Source organism: Stomoxys calcitrans, chromosome 1 (genome assembly GCF_963082655.1).
Source record: "Stomoxys calcitrans chromosome 1, idStoCalc2.1, whole genome shotgun sequence".
In the NCBI taxonomy this organism is placed as follows: Eukaryota; Metazoa; Arthropoda; class Insecta; order Diptera; family Muscidae; genus Stomoxys; species Stomoxys calcitrans.
In genome coordinates, this window is record NC_081552.1 from 144,356,819 (window position 1) to 144,374,367 (window position 17,549).

The 17,549-nt window shown below is 37.0% G+C and overlaps 1 protein-coding gene and 1 long non-coding RNA gene across 3 annotated transcripts in view; both read left to right on the forward strand.

Annotated features, from left to right (window-relative positions):
• Positions 1 to 867: 867 nt before the first annotated feature.
• The window catches only part of LOC106089761 (H(+)/Cl(-) exchange transporter 5), a 42,883-nt gene continuing 26,201 nt past the window's right edge, over positions 868 to 17,549 (forward strand). For both annotated transcript variants that reach the window (XM_013255735.2, XM_013255737.2), the window contains exons 1-2: positions 868 to 992; positions 1,327 to 1,439. In XM_013255735.2, coding sequence (XP_013111189.1) covers positions 1,338 to 1,439 — 102 coding nt within the window. In that variant the 5' untranslated portion in view covers positions 868 to 992; positions 1,327 to 1,337. The remainder of the gene's footprint in view (positions 993 to 1,326; positions 1,440 to 17,549) is intronic.
• LOC106089762 (uncharacterized) lies at positions 11,409 to 12,095 on the forward strand. The gene is made up of 2 exons (XR_001221687.2): positions 11,409 to 11,762; positions 11,829 to 12,095. It is a non-coding gene; the product is annotated as an uncharacterized LOC106089762 (long non-coding RNA).

The window sequence follows — 17,549 nt, forward strand, 5'->3', positions numbered from 1 at the left end:
ATATTAAACCACTTTATTACCAATTTCCACTGAAATTAACTTTAAAAATTACAGAAATAAGCTTAATTTTAGAAATTCATGGGCAGCAATAGGCGCATGGTATGTAACTCAACCAAAAGAACTCATATGGGTGCATACGATTGCTTTAGTATTTATAAGTGCTGCGCGGAGTATATAACTCCAGCTTTAAGATATGCCAATGTATTTCCTTTGGCAACGAACATTTTGTTTGAGGTGCATACCCCGTTAAAATTGCACTTATATATAAGCCCATGGCGAAATAATTAAAGGTGGTCTCATTTGTACAACAATCACAAATCAAATGGCGCAATCCGCCATCTTGAAATCAAGCTGATCGGACGTTTTGCCAACACACACAAATAAAATAAAAAAAAAACCGTCAAACCCGGCCGGCTGTTAACAGCTGATTGCGTGAGACCACCTTATTAAATCCGTCTTGATATATGCCATGACGAAACAATTAAAGGTTGTTTCATTTGTACAATACCCACAAATCATATGATGCAATCTGCCATCTCGTCACCAAGCTGATCGTAGTTATGCTAACACGCAAAGAAATTTGTGTGTATACGTGTGCGTACATGAGCAGAGAATATGCGAGAAAGAAGATAACAACAAAGAGAATGCAAACAAAAATCTGGCATCTTAATACCGTCAAACCCGGTCGGCTGTTAACAGCTGTTCGCGTGAGACCACCTTTTTAAATCCGCCTTGGATATATGCCTAGCTTAACAAGTTTAAAGATTCGTCTACAAATGTAAATCGCCTATAGCTTTTTTTTGCTGTACTCAAGTCAGCTGCTCCATAATGAAATTACGCTACGTTACTACGTTTCCACTGATTGGATTTGACGTTTGTCTTTTTGGTCTACCTCTTTTCAGCACGTCACAATTTCGGTAGTTAATTTTATTGTGTAAAAAATTTACTAATTGCGCGTTTCGAGCAAGAATATCTATTCAAAACTAATATGAGTACGTATACGGGGTTTCTCTAAATAAGTTCGCTATATCTTGCTGCATCAGTATTTTGTATATAGAAAAAGTAGATGCAAGTCTTAAGTGCTTTCTTTGTTGCATTAACGTATGAGCAATACCATCGCACCAATATACTTAGCATATGTGTGTACGCGCGTGTGTTATTCTTCTCGTATCTTTTTTTGCTAAATAAAATAATTAAATAAAACTGTGAATCGACTATGGAAAATGGATAGGCGTTTTTCACAAATTTTTTATCAAATCACACCATGAAAAATATTTCGGATACAAAATATTCGGTGTATTACATCCACCCACTTTTGTCTTGCAGATTTGCAGTGAATGATTACCAGCGTTATGGAAAAGTTTCCTTTAAAGGGTAATCGTGAAATTGCTGCAGAGGGAAACAGCTATATAACAGCGTATCAGTCTGTATTAAAGAAGGTAGGTATCTGAACTCTAAGTACCTATAATATATGGGACAATGCCAATGATTTTGATTTCGTGTATGCCATTTCTGAGTGATGCAAAATTTGAACAGGGTTTGCATTTTTGGACGAAGGTCCACAAAATCGAGCAACTTTTACTCGAAGTGACCTCATTTGCAACCGCATTCTAGGCGTAAAGTCCCCCATAGATGTTTTTGATGTCTTAAACCCTCATAAGTTCCCTAAACATTAATCAGATACTAATCTCTAGGGAATTACTACCAATTATTTTAAAAAATGGTGACACAGGACTTTCAATGTGAGAGGCGGGAATTCTAATACCCTTGAGTGTTGGAAGTTATTGTAGACTTGGTGTTGCCTTAGAAACTAAGCGCACATTGACATGTATAGATATGAAAGTTTTATACTATGTCTCATACAAACAAAAAAATTGGTTCATTTGTGATAACAATTTGGACAAATGCCTTAAGCAGTCGTTCTGCATTCGGAAGATTTGTGAAAAATCTAATTTATTTTCACAACCAACACAATCCTGCCTTCATATTACACTATAATGCATTGCTTGTAATTGTTCTTAAACCCCTTAACATAAAAATAGGTCCTAATGAATTTTCCATTTGGTATTTGTAAATAAATATTAAAAAAAACCACGTACACACCTACCCTTTTAAAAATTATTTGTTGCCTCGCTGATTGTTTTAAATTTAACGTTTTGTATATTTAATGTGTTTCTAAAATGTGTCCCAGAGAGTTTTATATACAGTGTTCAAAATGAAACCAAAACAAAATATTATTTTTTGGTAAAATGATATATTAATGAATTTCTATAACTTTTTAAACAATAAATTGTTCAATAAAAGCTCCAATAATTTAAAATATTACATATCATTATTTTTTCTCCATAAATAGCTGTTCAAAATAATAGGAGTATTAATACATATGAACTGTCATTCCGGTTCTCTGTAAAATAATTACAATGTTTCCCCATAAATGTTCAGTTGGTTTGACGACAGGAGACTGAGCAGCTCAACCTGAACCCCATGGATCTGAAACTACCCCTTGCCAATTTACTAGTGCTTCCGGTCATTATCTTATTAGAGTCCCGGCGCGGGATAGCTGTAAGCACCACATAGGCTGGGTTGATGTCCTCCGATCTGTGGTGTAGCTGCGAGCTACCGGGCGCTTCCACAGGTTGCTGGCAGTGGAATGCCCCATACGGAGTAGCTACAACGGCAGTTGCGGACAATCAGCGGTAACGAGTAAGATGTCGGGCGGCACCGGTTCTTGCACAAATACTGAGTGCCTATGATGCTCGATACGACAAGGCGAGTTATTGGCGCCTTTAAATAACCAATGGACAACCTGTTCCAGCGGCGATCGGCTCTTTGGACCGGAACGAGCATGGTAACCTACAGGAGATTGATGAGGAGAGTGTGGCTTCAACAACAATGTAACATTATTTGCTACAAGCTTGTAACATATTCATGATGTCTTGTATTTCATTATTGAAACTATACCGTTGCACAAAAAGCTCCAATGATTCAATAATTTTTCCCCAGCATGTTTGATTGCCTTTTTTGTAAATTTAGATTTATATTATGTATTTGGCAGTTCGGCAGACGTCTGTCTAGAACCTGTTCTACCAAATAATATAGCTATGTTCCTCTAGTTTTCAAGGGGCAAATCGATGTTTTTTAGCGAGCTTAAAGCGCGCAACTGTATACTTCTTGGTCAGCAATGGTAGCATTCTTGGACTTTTTGCGATTTAGTTATTTTCCAACAAACGTTTGCGAATAGTGGGGCCAGTTTCAGTCAGATTTAATCCCCATTGAATCTTTTTGTCACAGTAAGTTTCCCTTTAGATTAAATCCCATTGAATCTTTTTTGAAGTCGCAGTAGGTTTCCCTTTGCTATATCTTAACATCGACGGTCATCAATAGTTGATGTTTTATGTATGAGTCTGAATGTTTCGGCCAGTTTGGTATTTAATGAGGCATTGGCAACCGTTTGATCAAACCATCCTACTATTTCTTTAATGTATCTGTTTGTATATATAATAGTATTTTGATTAATTTTCGACAGTCACCTTTTTTTGGAACAGTCCCTCTATTACAGAAATTATGGTTTAAAATTTATTCAAAATTATTGCAAACAACAGCTTTATGATTTGGCTGCAATTTAGCGCAATGGCATCTACTATGGTCTTCAGCATCCAAACAAAGTTTGGCCCGGATCGGTTTATAGCCTGAAGTATCTCCACTAGCATATTAATTTTTATTCATTATCCTTTGATTGCCTATAAAGAGACCCGGCAAAGAACGAGACAAATGCGGTCCATGGTGGAGGATATATAAGAGTTGTCGGTATGTACAAGAGTTGTACATACCGTATGATACAAATGAAAATAACTTATGAAAATCACTTTTCAAAAAAAAAACATGTTATTTTTTCGATTAGATCGTGCTCTATTCCTTCTGAAAAAAGCAAAAAGTAATAAACTGTTTTTGCTGAAAAACCATAAATTTGTTATAAGAGATGATAGGATGAGAATAAGGGATAAGTGGTTTAGCTGGAATAGCAACAACGAATTGATATGTGGTGGAAGAAGTGCCAAAGTTGCGCTACTTGAACTATATGACGAAGAGTTAACAACAAAATCATTTAATGATACTATTGAACGAAATGCTTCAAAAAACTGTTAGAAAAAAATCTCACCGTAAACCAAGAAATATTTAATGAATTTAAACTAAAAATTATTTCTTAGAATATAAATGGATTAGCGGAAAAATACCTTTATCCTCAATTTCTCACATATTTAGCAGGCTTTGAAATAATTATTTTACTAGAAACTCACTTAATGAAGGATCACCCAAAACAAGCTGAAAAATATTTCCCAGGATACGATATTAAGTGGATATATGCTGTAAAGGAAAATCGGTTTGGAAGGGCTAGTGGTGGAAATATGTTAGCAATTAAATGAACTCTGTTAAATTACAATATAAAATATACTTTTACCTCAAATTATGAAATTATGGCAGTGGATATTGAAAATAATGGATTGAGATTTAGGATTATACCACTTTATATAAGAAGTGTTATCTGGAATCAGAAATTTGATGAGCTTCATGATAATGGGAGACCTTAATATGAATATAGGAGATCTATCACAGGAAGTATGTAGAGAGAGTTTTCTGTCGGGTACTCATGAAGGAGGCCATCGTAGCGCAGAGGTTAGCATGTCCGCCTATGACGCTGAACGCCTGGGTTCGAATCCTGGCGAGACAATCAGAAAAAATTTTCAGAGGTGGCTTTCCCCTCCTTATACTGGCAACATTTGTGGGGTAATATGCCATGTAAAACTTCTCTCCAAAGAGGTGTCGCACTGCGGCACCCCGTTCGGACTCGGCTATAAAAAGGAGGCCCCTTATCATTGAGCTTAAACATGAATCGGACTGCACTCATTGATAGGTGAGAAGTTTGCCTCTGTTCCTTAGTGGAATGTTTATGGGCAAAATTTGCATTTTACTCATGAAAGAAAGTCAATGGATAAAGTGGTCTCTAGCAAAGGTCGAAATTTTCTGGTTTACTGTAACGAACAAAACCTTTTAATTTTAAACGGTGATGAGGTCAGAAACTACTCATTTTTTAGCGCTGTAGGCAAATCTGTAAATGATTTTTGTGCGATGTCTCAGAACTTGCACAATCATGTCTACAGTTTGTGTGTTGATAAAACTATACCGATTTCGCAGCATCGCATATCTATTAGATTGAAAAGTTTTATTGAAGTGAAATTTGAAAAAATAATTTCTCGAACATACAAATACATAAAATCATTGCCTAGTAACATAATAACAAAGAACGATACAAGTAGATATTAATTTGTTAAACATATACTTCAACACTTTCCCTTTGGTAAAGGCTTGGTCATCATATCTGCGAGTTGATTTTCAGTTGAAACTTGAGTCGTTGACAATAAACCTTCTGTTACCTTTTCACGTACGAAGAAGTGTTTTAGATCAATGTGCTTTGTTCGTTTATGAAATTCTGGATTCTTTGATAGACGAATCGCAGCTGTATTGTCTATATTTATAATTGGAATGTCCTTATAATTTATTATGTCCTTGAAAAGTCGTGTAAGCCATATTACTTCTTTTGCGGCTTCACTTGCAGCTATAATTTCTGCTTCAGTTGTTGAAGTTGACACTGTTGGTTGTCGTTGACTCATCCAAGATAAAGCTCCACCTGCATAAGTTGCAACAACACCTGTTGTAGAACGTCCTGTAGTGACACATCCACCATAGTCAGCATCGCTGTAACATTCTAATAGCTTGGGTCCTTCTTTATTATAAGCTATTCCAACATCTATGGAACCAGCTACAGCGGTCAAAAAAAGTATTCATCATTCAATGTTTTTTTTTTAATAAGTCTACAAAAGACAATTGGAATAAAAACATATTAAACTAATGATGCAGTAGTGCTTGTGTGATATATATGTACACAATTTCATTGTTTTTAAAGAAAAAAATAGTATTTATTGGAACAAAAAGGGCCATTTTACAGCTGAACACAAAAAATTAAACAAAAAAAGTATTCATCATTGCAAAAAAACAAAAAAATAAATAACATAATTTAAAAAAATTAATACTTTGTTATTCGACCACCGCGTCTTATAACTTCTTTTAAACGGTTTGACATCGATTGGACTAATTTAGCGGTTATATTTTGGTCTATATTAGTCCATTCCTCCATTATCACCTGTTGCATTTGACTCTTGCTCGAAAAATTGCGCGTTCTCAATTTGCGTTCGAGATGTTCCCAAAGATGTTCAATTGGGTTCAAGTCGGGACTTTGAGGAGGAGTTTTAATGACTTTGGGGCAGTTATACAGCATCCACATCTTGGTATTTAAAGCAGAATGTTTGGGGTCATTATCTTGATAATATTGAAAGTTATTACCAAGCCCAAGTTTTACAGCACTATCTTTTAAATTCCTCTTTAAAATGTCAATGTAATACTTATGATCCATTACTCCATTAATAATTTCAAGATTTCCCGCTCCTGAAGCCGCCATACACCCCCAAACCATTAAACCACCTCCACCATGTTTTACAGTAGCAACTGTGTTTCGTTCTTCAAGCTCTGTATTTGCTTTTCTGTACACTATGACCTTTCCATCGCACCCAAAAAGATTAAATTTGCTCTCGTCTGCAAAAATGACTGTTTTCCAAAATGATTCGGGCTGTTTTACATACATTTTTGCGAAGTTTAGCCTGTTCACTCGGTTTATTTTATTTATAAAGGGCTTCTTACGTGCAGTTCTTCCTCTGTAACTATGCCTTTTGAGTGTATTTCGAATTGTTTGTGTAGTAACTTCCTTCCCTAAATATTCCATAGTGTTTTTACGAAGAATGGTCGCATTTGTCTTCGGAGTTTTCTGAACTTGCCGCACTAGCCAACGCACATCTCCAACTGAAAGTGCTTTTGGTCGACCAGATCTTGGTTTATTGTCAACAGTTTTCGTTTCTGTCCACTTTCTGATGATGGATTGTATAGTAGATCGTGGTCTATTTAATATTTCACTGATAGTTTTTTGAGTTAAACCATTCCTGTGGTGTTTTATTATCAAAACTTTTACCTCATCAGAAACCTCGTTTTGCTTACGACCCATTTTGACAAAAACTATATTTTCAATGAAATTAAATATTTGCTGTCAAGGGCAAAGCCTCCTTTACTAAATAAAACAGAAAAGGGGGATTCCCAAATAATATTTGAATTTGACTTTGATGATAGCACATCAATGATGAATACTTTTTTTGTTCTGTTTATGGTGTTATTATATAAAATTGCATTTTTTGCGCTAATTAAATTTATTTTTTGAATTTATTTTAAAACATATTACGAAAAATAAACTATTGCATAAAACTGCATTATTTGTTTACTTTAAATTTTCTTCAATTACCCAAAATAAGTGAATTTATTATCAATTTTGCTAATGATGAATACTTTTTTTGACCGCTGTATATATCTGAATACTCACTTGAGCTTTTGAATATCTTCACAAGTGTAGTTGTCAAGGTGTCTTGATAGATAACCGACACTATATGCCAAATCTGGTCTTGTTCCTAGCATCAAATACATCAGAGCACCTACAGCTTGTCTATAAGGAAACTCGATTCGTGCTTTCCCTGGTTTTGAAATGCATTTGACTGTATTTTCCATTGGTGTATGGTTTAGTAGCTGCATCAGACAAAGAAGAACTTGAGCATTTTCTCAACAGTTTAAAATCAGAGTTCAAGATCGTTTCTAATGAAGTTTCATACTTTCTTGGTATAAAAATTGAAAACAGCAATGATCAAATTAAATTTTTCCAAAATTTTCTTGGCATAAGACTTTTGAGAGATTCTAATTTGATCATTGCTGTTTTCAATTTTTATACCAAGAAAGTATGAAACTTCATTAGAAACGATCTTGAACTCTGATTTTAAACTGTTGAGAAAATGCTCAAGTTCTTCTTTGTCTGATGCAGCTACTAAACCATCATCGACATAGAGAGCAAGGATTAACTTTTTACCATCTTTCTCTCTTATAAACAAACAGCTATCTACAGAGTTGGCCTTAAATCCATGTTTCTTTAAGAAATCTCCCATTCTTTTGTTCCAACATCTGGGTGCTTGCTTCAAACCATAGAGACTTCGTTTTAACAGACAAACTCTATTTGATCCATCGTTAAAACCTTCTGGCTGTTCCATGTACACGGTCTCGTTCAATTCACCGTATAAAAAGGCTGTAGACACATCAAATTGTGACAAATGTAGTCTTTCAGTTGCAGCAATACTTAGGACAGATCGTATACTAGACATTCTTGCTACTGGACTGAAAGTTTCATCATAATCTTCACCTTCCTTTTGTTTAAATCCTTTTACAACCAGTCTTGCCTTGTACTTTTCAATGGTGCCATCTGATTTTGTCTTCACACAATATACCCATTTCGAGGGAAGTGCCTTTGCTCCATTAGGAAGATTCGTGAGTACCCAAGTTTTGTTCTCAATCAATGAATTCATCTCTGATTTCATGGCTTGTATCCAATTGATTCTCTCTTCACTTTCAACAGCTTCTAAATATCTTGATGGAGGTTCGGTTTGGCAAACAAAATCATGTGCCATCATCACCATCTCATCGCTGACACAATTTGATAAAATTACAGTACGATTTCTTAAGCGTTTCACAATAGTATTATCGCACGTATCATCTAATTCATCTCTTCGACGCTTTTTACGTTGGATTTCTTCAAAACCTTCAAAGTCTTCTAAATCACTTGTCGAATCTTGATTTTCGTTGTCGCCATCTTGGAGTTCGGCATCTTGCTCTTCGAAATCCTCTATATCATTTGTGGAATCTTGATTTTCGTTGTGGCTTTCTAGCGGTTCGGCATCTTGCACCGCTTTCTCTTTAACTAATTCTTGTTGGTATTCATCTTGTTCTTCACCTTCGTGATTATATGGATCGATGCGTATTGATATTTCTTTCCCATTTTTTTCTTGGATATTATTGGAATTCTTGTTGTTTTGCTCTTCCACAACTTCATCTTCTTTAACTTCTTCATTAGCACAACCATTTATTTCTTCGGAAAATATCACATCTCTTGATATTTCTACTATATTTTGTTCTTTAATATAGACACGATATCTCTCATCGCCGTCATAACCAACAAGATAACCTACTGTTGCCTTCTTGTCCATTTTCTTCCTACGCTGACTGGGAACATGAACATAGCATTTTGATCCAATAATTCTTAGGTGTTTAATTCTAGGTTTCTTGTCGCACCATTGCTCAAATGGACTTTTATCCTTTTCTGACGATTTTCCCGTTCGATTTAAAATATATATGGCTGATTTCACAAATTCGGCCCATAACGACAAAGGAAATTCAACATTCTTGTTTGAGTTCATGAATGTTCTTGCCATCTCTACAATGGTTCTATTTTCTCTCTCAGCACCACCGTTCTGTTGAGGTGTATATGGAGCGGTAAACCGTTGACTTACTCCATGTTTTGCCAGAATTTTCTTCACTTCTGCATTGTTGAATTCACCACCATTATCACTAAGCAATGTTTTAACTGTGTGTCCTTGAGATCTGGCATGTGCAAGCATTTTTATTAATGTATCCTTCACATCTGATTTGTTCTTCACAACATATCCATAACGAAATTTTGTGTAATCATCCTTATAAACGACAAGATATTTATATTCTCTAAATGAAGAGGGAAATGGTCCGCAAACATCTGTCGATATTAATTCTCCTGGAGCTTTTGCAGTCTCACGTCATCCAAATGGTAATCTTGACAACTTACCAAAAACGCAAGGCTCACAGATTTCACTGTTGTTCTTTACTCGAATTCCCATCTCCTTTTCTAATTTCTCCTTTACATGCCGTTTATCTTGATGTCCCCATCTTTCATGGTATAATTGCAGTTTTGATATTTCTACAGAGAATGAAACACACTGATTTGCAGACACGGGTCGAAAATCTATTCTGTATAAAGTTCCATTTGGCTCACGGTGTCCACATAAAATTGTTTCTCCATTGAGATCTAGCTTGCACTTTTTTATTGTCGAATAAAACTTACTTGAGGGGTTTCTGTCATGTGAAGCCAATACAGAAAAAAGGTTTCTTGATATACCAGGAATATACCAAACATCATACAACTCCACTGTCTTCTCAGCATTGTTTACTTTTGATAAAACTTGAATTGTTCCTTTTCCCATTGCACTTAAAGTCTCTTTACCAGCAGCTTGTATTGAATGTGGTTCTTTGAATGCTTCGTAGTCAATAAAAAATTCCTTCGCATTTGTTACGTGCCTTGTTGCACCATTATCAACCCACCAATCGCTGACAGATGTGCTCAAATTAACTTCATTTGACACCGAATGAAGAGCAACATTGGAGTGCGATGTATCCAATTGTTTTGACTTACTTGGCTTTCCATCAGCTATCCACTTTCTGCAGTCTTTAATCCAATGTCCCTTTTTCTTGCAATAGTGACAAATGTCATCTTTCTTGCCATTTGCAAAATTCTTATTTTTCCGCTTCTCATTTAGAACCAATGCTTCTTGTTTCTCCGAAATCGTGTCTTCAGATTTCTTAAAATTTCTTTCAAATAAACAAAGTTGCATAAGAAGTTCATCTAACGACTTATCTTCATCTCGTGTGAGCATCATCCAACTGGATTTAAACATTTCAAATGATTTTGGCAATATGTGTAAAATCTTGCATATCAGGAGCAATTCTGGTAATTTTTTTTCTCCTTTTATTACCAAACCAGCATTGATTTCGTTCCATAAGCTCTTGAGCTTGGATATATGTGTAGAAACATCGCTTTCTGCCATCCATTCGAAAGAAAATAGCTCCGTGCACATCTTGAATAATTGATCTTTAGATGTCGCTTCAAATTGCTGATGCAGCGCTTGCCAGACATCACATGCAGACTCTTTATCCATTACCTTCATGAAAATGTCATCCGAAATTGTGTTTGTGATCAGACTCTTGGCATAGCTATTAGCTTTTTTGTAAAAATCACAACGATTTTTGTGTTCTTTTTCTTGAGCTTCTGTTACTCCTTCTTCCAAGGGTTCCGGCTTTGTAATTCTATGCTCAACCACATCCAGAGCTCCCTCGTAGAAATCTAGAAGATCCTTCACCTTCCGCTTCCAAATTGGCCAGTCCGACTCGTTATGTGTCGAGTCGGACTGGCCAATTTGGAAGCGGAAGGTGAAGGATCTTCTAGATTTCTACGAGGGAGCTCTGGATGTGGTTGAGCATAGAATTACAAAGCCGGAACCCTTGGAAGAAGGAGTAACAGAAGCTCAAGAAAAAGAACACAAAAATCGTTGTGATTTTTACAAAAAAGCTTTATGTTTTTGCAAAATTCCATTGTAATTTTCTTTTCTTGATACCTCTTTTTCACAAAATTAATTTCTCCAATATTCTTTTTTTTTTTTTTTCTTTTCACAGACTTCAAAAATTTTCACAATAATTATTTTATTTTCTTCGAGCTTGCTGGGCTCATAACCTATTAGATTGAAAAGTTTTATTGAAGTGAAATTTGAAAAAATAATTTCTCGAACATACAAATACATAAAATCATTGCCTAGTAACATAATAACAAAGAACGATACAAGTAGATATTAATTTGTTAAACATATACTTCAACAATATCAACTCTCGAAAAATAGAACTTCTACCGAAATTAGTGTGGAGGGACTCACTTAAGGATCAATATCAGAGAAACGTAACTAAGAATTTGTACGGGGTTTAAGGGGGTTTGTATATTGATGATACTAATATCAGAATACTATTATATGCAGATGACATAGTTATTCTAGCAGAAGACATATACATAGTGCAAAAAATGATATCTAAATTGGAGGACAACTGTGCAAAATGGAATCTGATAGTCAAAACAGACGAATCAAAAATTATGATATTCAAAAAAGGTGGAAGACATTCTGGGCAAGATAGGTGGACATACCGTGGAGAAGAAATTGAAATATGTTCTCAATACAACTAACGAGGCATTATTTTAATATCACAAATGAAGTTTCTATTGAACATACAGAATAGAAATGAGCAAGCAAAGGCTGCAATAAATATTAGTTGGATAAATTTTTTAAAGAAGGACTCTGTTAAGCTTCAGCATAAGTGGAACCTTTTCAGGGCCGTCTTTAGAAGCGTACAATCGTATGCTGCTCAAGTTTGGGGGTATACCCACTTCGAAGAAGCAGACAAGTTGCAACGTTTAACACTTTCTGGGAATCTGTCCTTTACTGAAAGAATACAGATTGCGCTTCTTGTGAAAACGTTTATTGTGCGAGGATGAAATTATAACTGTCGACAATATTTAATAAATGAGTATAATTAAAAAAACTTTTAGTATTCCTATGAATTTCAACAAAAGCATATGTATTATTAATACAGGTTGGCGACAAACTGTCATAGCCGTACATCTTTTTTCAAAAATTCAAAATTGGTTTAATTTGTATAATGTATACTATTTTTAATGAAATAAAGATACTCTACTCCGTAAGCTTTTTTTGTTGTCAGTCTAATGAATGCAACCCAAAATAAATGCAAATTGCAAAAAAATTTAGCAAAATTTGCCCATCAACATTCCACTCAGGAACAGGGGCAAACTTCTCACATATCAATGAGTGCAGTCCGATTCAAGTTTAAGCTCAATGATAAGGGGCCTCCTTTTTATAGCCGAGACTCGTACCCAGGTGTTCAGCGTCATAGGCGGAAATGCTAACCTCTGCGCTACGGTGGCCCAAAAAAAATTGTTTCCACAACTGCATGATTTGACCAGCTTAATTATAATTAATTGTATATATATGTTCAGTGTGAACATAGAACGTCAAAGCCTTTTCTTGATTCTACGATAAATGGGTTGATTCCCATACTCTTTTCGTATAGCGGATCTATGTGGTTTTCGTGTCAGCTCCATCGCTGTCTTTGCGGGTGTCAGTCTACAATTTTTTTTTTTTTTGCAATTTACGAAGGCATTTGTGGCTTGATTTTCATTTTTATGCTGGATTTGGATTACAATTACTATACCGCAAAAAGTGTCCGCATTTTATGATTCAGTTAAAGGTTATACAGATTGGAAGTCAAGAAATATAAAAAATTTTATTTTTTTAACGTGCTGAAATGCCTTAATATTTTCTTTTTTTGTAAAGAGGGCATTTTGTAGATGCATTTTAAGTGAAATTTGAACAAGATCAATTGTCAATTTGTTTTACCAAATTTCAAAAGTTTCACACTAGAAAAAATTTCCACGGGGATTTTATCACTTTTTTTGAAATTGAATTAAAGATTCAATATTTTCCAATATTTTAGGGCATGTCCCGTTATATCCTACCTAGCCATACATGAATTCATGGCAGCCAAAATACTAAAAAATTTAGATTATCAGGTAGTCAAACTTTATTGCACCTACAAAACACAAAAGAATCATGAAAATATTTGTCTCTATTCCATCCGATTTTATGTAACCCGCAACATAAAAGTAAATTTTTCAACAAGTTGAATTTTCCAAATATTTTGTAGTCGTCACCACAGTAAAGGAAATTTCCATACCTTTCAAGCGATGTATAAAATATTTCGCAGTTCTATCTACTCTAAATTCAATTTAGACTCCACTAAACTAGTTGTAAAAATCGCTATTTTTGAAATGTACTCTTGTGTGAAAGCTTCAACAAAATATTGATCAATTCGTCCATGGGATGGAACATATTTTTTCCATGTCGAGAAAATGTCGCACGCCGAATTTTAGAAAAATTGGAACACAATGTGGGTTCCAGAGCAAAAATACCAAAAATGGGGGTACGTTTTTATGGGACTGACACCTAAAGTTAGACCGATCTGGACCATATTCGGTTGTAGTTGGTCTAGACAGTCTAAATTTCAGCCAAATCGGATAAAAAGTACGCATTTGGAGATTGGTATAGCTGTCATATACAGAAATTTTTTAAATTTCCTGTATCTGTTAGCCGCAAAAGCCGGGATATGAAATAGGAAATGCTCCAACGTCTCATCATCTTCCCCGCATGCTTTACACATGCTATCACCTGCCGTACCGATTTTGCATAAGTGAGCTCGTAGTCCTGTGTTCCGTTATTATACTAAAAGCTATACGGACCTCTTTCTTACTTCTTTTCAGTAATAGTCTCGTCCTCTCACGATGTGGATCTCTCTATATGATTTTCGCCGTGTTACCGATTGTTTCGCTATTCCACAGGGTCACATGCACATTCGTCGCCCACGACCTTAACTCGACCTTGCCACTCTGGCGTAAGAGGGCGACTCCTTACCTTTTTTTTAGCGACTATCTTACCTTTCCGTCATGACTGTGTCGTCAATTTGGATGTCACAGTCCTCCATGAAGACTCAGGAGCGTGCGCGCTTACTTCGCGCTTGGTCTACCCAGAATAGTTGAAAGCGGGGAGCTCTATTTCTTTTTCAGCATTTTAACAGCGTTATGCTGTTCGGGAGATCTGGTTCTCTTCCCAGCTTTGGTGGAAGTGCGCGGAATGTCAGTTCTATCCCTTCCAGCATTCGCCCGATTGCGCTGCCGGTGCATACTCCTCTGTCACCTTCGTCGTGCCCTGGATTGCTTTCTTGGTCTTCTCGTGGGTTTAGCGAATCCCTCGCTCACTTCTGCCGTCATTCCACTGTTCTCATCTCTCGATTCGGCTACGATGACTGTTTCCTTGACACTGTCGATGTCTTAATCTAAATCGGAAACACCTCGTTTACTCAAACGCTGGGGACGAACTGTGTTTCCCTCTGCGTTATCCGTCTCTTCCTCATTAATTAGTCTGAGGACTGGTTGTGCGCTTCAAGCATTACTCTCGACTACGGGTGCCAAGGCACCCACACCTATAGGAGGGGCGGACAACATGCTACGGTGTAATGCCATCACCGCAGCTGTTGAGTCTTTGGAGTCGATTTTGAACCTACTCCTGAAAATCTTTTAATTTTTTCGTAATAGGTTCGTATTACAAGTAGAAGCGTGCTTAGTTCGGCCGTGCCGGGCAAACAAAGGATAATGGATAAGAATTGCTAAGCTATTGGAGCTATTTCAAGTTATGGTCAAATTCAGAGCATAGATGAATTGAATGTTGAAGACCATAGTAGAAGTCATTCTGTAAAATTTCACCTAATTCGTTTAAGAATTGCGCTCTTTAGGGGCTCACGAAGTAAAATCGGGAGATCGGTTTATATAGGAGCTGTATTAGAGGAGAAGCCGTTGTACAAAATTTCAGCCAAATCGGATAAGAATTGCGCCCTCTAGAGGATTAAAAATATAATTGGGACATCGTTCTATATGTCTATATCAGGTTATTAACCGTTTTAGACCATACTTGACATAGTTGTTGCGAGACAAAACAAAACACTTGTTTTTGATTTGATTTATTTTATTCTTTTTTCGCGCACAACGCCGGATTGACCCGATGGAATCTTCATCGGCAACGGCTTCCGCCTCTCCGCACGCTTCTGGTCCGTGTCAAGATTAAAAAGAACCCCGGACCTTGGTTGTGTTCGGTTTGCCTCCTCCACCACCGGTCGGTGTCAGTGAGGTGTAACCGATGCATGGAGAGGGTACTTTTCCGATCTTGCTCTGGCCTTACTTCATTTCGGGAGTATATTCACACTGAATATGTTGCAAGGTGCTGTGCGAACATAGACAGCAGTGGGTCACAAGCAGCGTTACCGTTGTGCCACTTTAGCATCAAATTTGACACTTTTTTCGACGATGACGCTTGTGTGCCACTTTTTTATTGTGCTATTTAATACCATACTTTTTGGGTTTTTGGGCCACTTTTCCACTTCTCTGTGCCACTTTTCAAAAATTATTTCGTTATTGTGTGTTTTCACTTAAATAACCGTGGTGCGTCGTTCAAATCTTAACGTGAGCATCTGAAGTTTATCCAGCGGTGATACTCCCCACACCATTGCTGGCGACACCTCTTCATCATTCAGCATGTAACTTATCGAAATAGTGATCGTGTGTATACTATGTCGATCGTTCTGAGTGTGCTTAACGTCTTCAGTTCACCCGTCAATATCTCGAAACACGAGTAAGGCCGCTCGAGATTTTGCAATCATTGATATTTAAAAGGCTTGCTCTCCGTACCTTGATGCAAATTGGCAATTCACATTCTTGTCGAGTATGGTTGAAAAAGAAATTCGTTTAGAAATTTTTTTGCTGTTCGTCCTCGAAATATTCGTCCAAGACCCCATAAAGTATATATATTCTTGATCGTCATGACATTTCTAAGTCGATCTAAGAATGTCCGTTTGTCCGTCGAAAGTACGCTAACGCTCGAAGGAGTAAAGCTAGCCGCTTGAAATATATACTTCTTATTGTAATACTTCTATTGTGTAAATCGGTTGGGATTGTGAAAGGCTATATCGGTCCGATCTGGGATCTTGACTTCTTGAGTCAGTAGAGGGCACAATTCTTATCCGATTTAGCTGAAATTTAGCATTACGTGTATTATGTGATATAGGTGTCACATAAACTGATCTGGGGTCTTGACTTCTTGAGCGGCTAGAGGACGGTTTAAGTCTTGATCTGCTGGAGACCAAATCCTTATTTAATTTGGTTGAAATTGTCTATATGATGTACTACTATGGCCTCAAAAATCATGGCATGGTCTCCAGATTGAGAGAAATCGTCCAGAGCACTTGGAGTACATAGTGCAGGGCATATACGAATCGGCTTAGCCGAACTTTACACCTATGTAGAGTGTGCCACCTTTTTAGAAAAGTTATGCTACTTTTTTTCAACGAATGCAACTTTATTTGCCCCTTTTTGAAATATTTCATCGTCGTCGTAGCCTTCCGCGTCCTTGTTGTTGTTTTAGTCACATATGCATGTGGAGGTGGCGATCTTCGTCGAGCTCTAATAGGTGAGCAAGTTAGTTTCGATCTATACAACCGATCGCCGCGGGAACATGATGGCCATTGGTTATTTAAAGTCGCCAATAACTCGCCTTGTCGTATCGAGCTTCATAGGCATTCAGTATTTAACCAAGAGCCGGTACCACCCGGCCTCTCACTGAAACTCTCCACTCGATAGCTCTGATTGTCCGTGACTGCAGTTGTAGCTACTCCGTATGGCGCATTCCGCGTCTTTGTCGCCGGACTTTGTGACCCCCGACCGGGAAGTGTATCATTTTTGCAATTGAATTGCAACGGTCTCCGAGGCATGTTCGACGAGATTATGGATTTTATGAGTCGGAAGAACATATTTTTTTGCAGCGACCAGGGATACAAAGCCCACCAACACCTGCAGCTTGCACAGTTGTCACGGATACAATGCTACGTTAGGATCGCTTAAGGAATAGAGGTGGGATTAGTCTTCGTGATGCACCATTCCGTGCAGTATAGACACATCTCTCCTGCGCCTGGCGCTAGTGATAGCAGTCAGGGATCAGACCACCTTCCCATAATCGACCGACAAACCGACTTCATAATCTCTGAGCGCCGAACGTTTATCAATCAGAAGAAGGCCGACTGGGCTGGCTTCAGAGAGTACACCAATC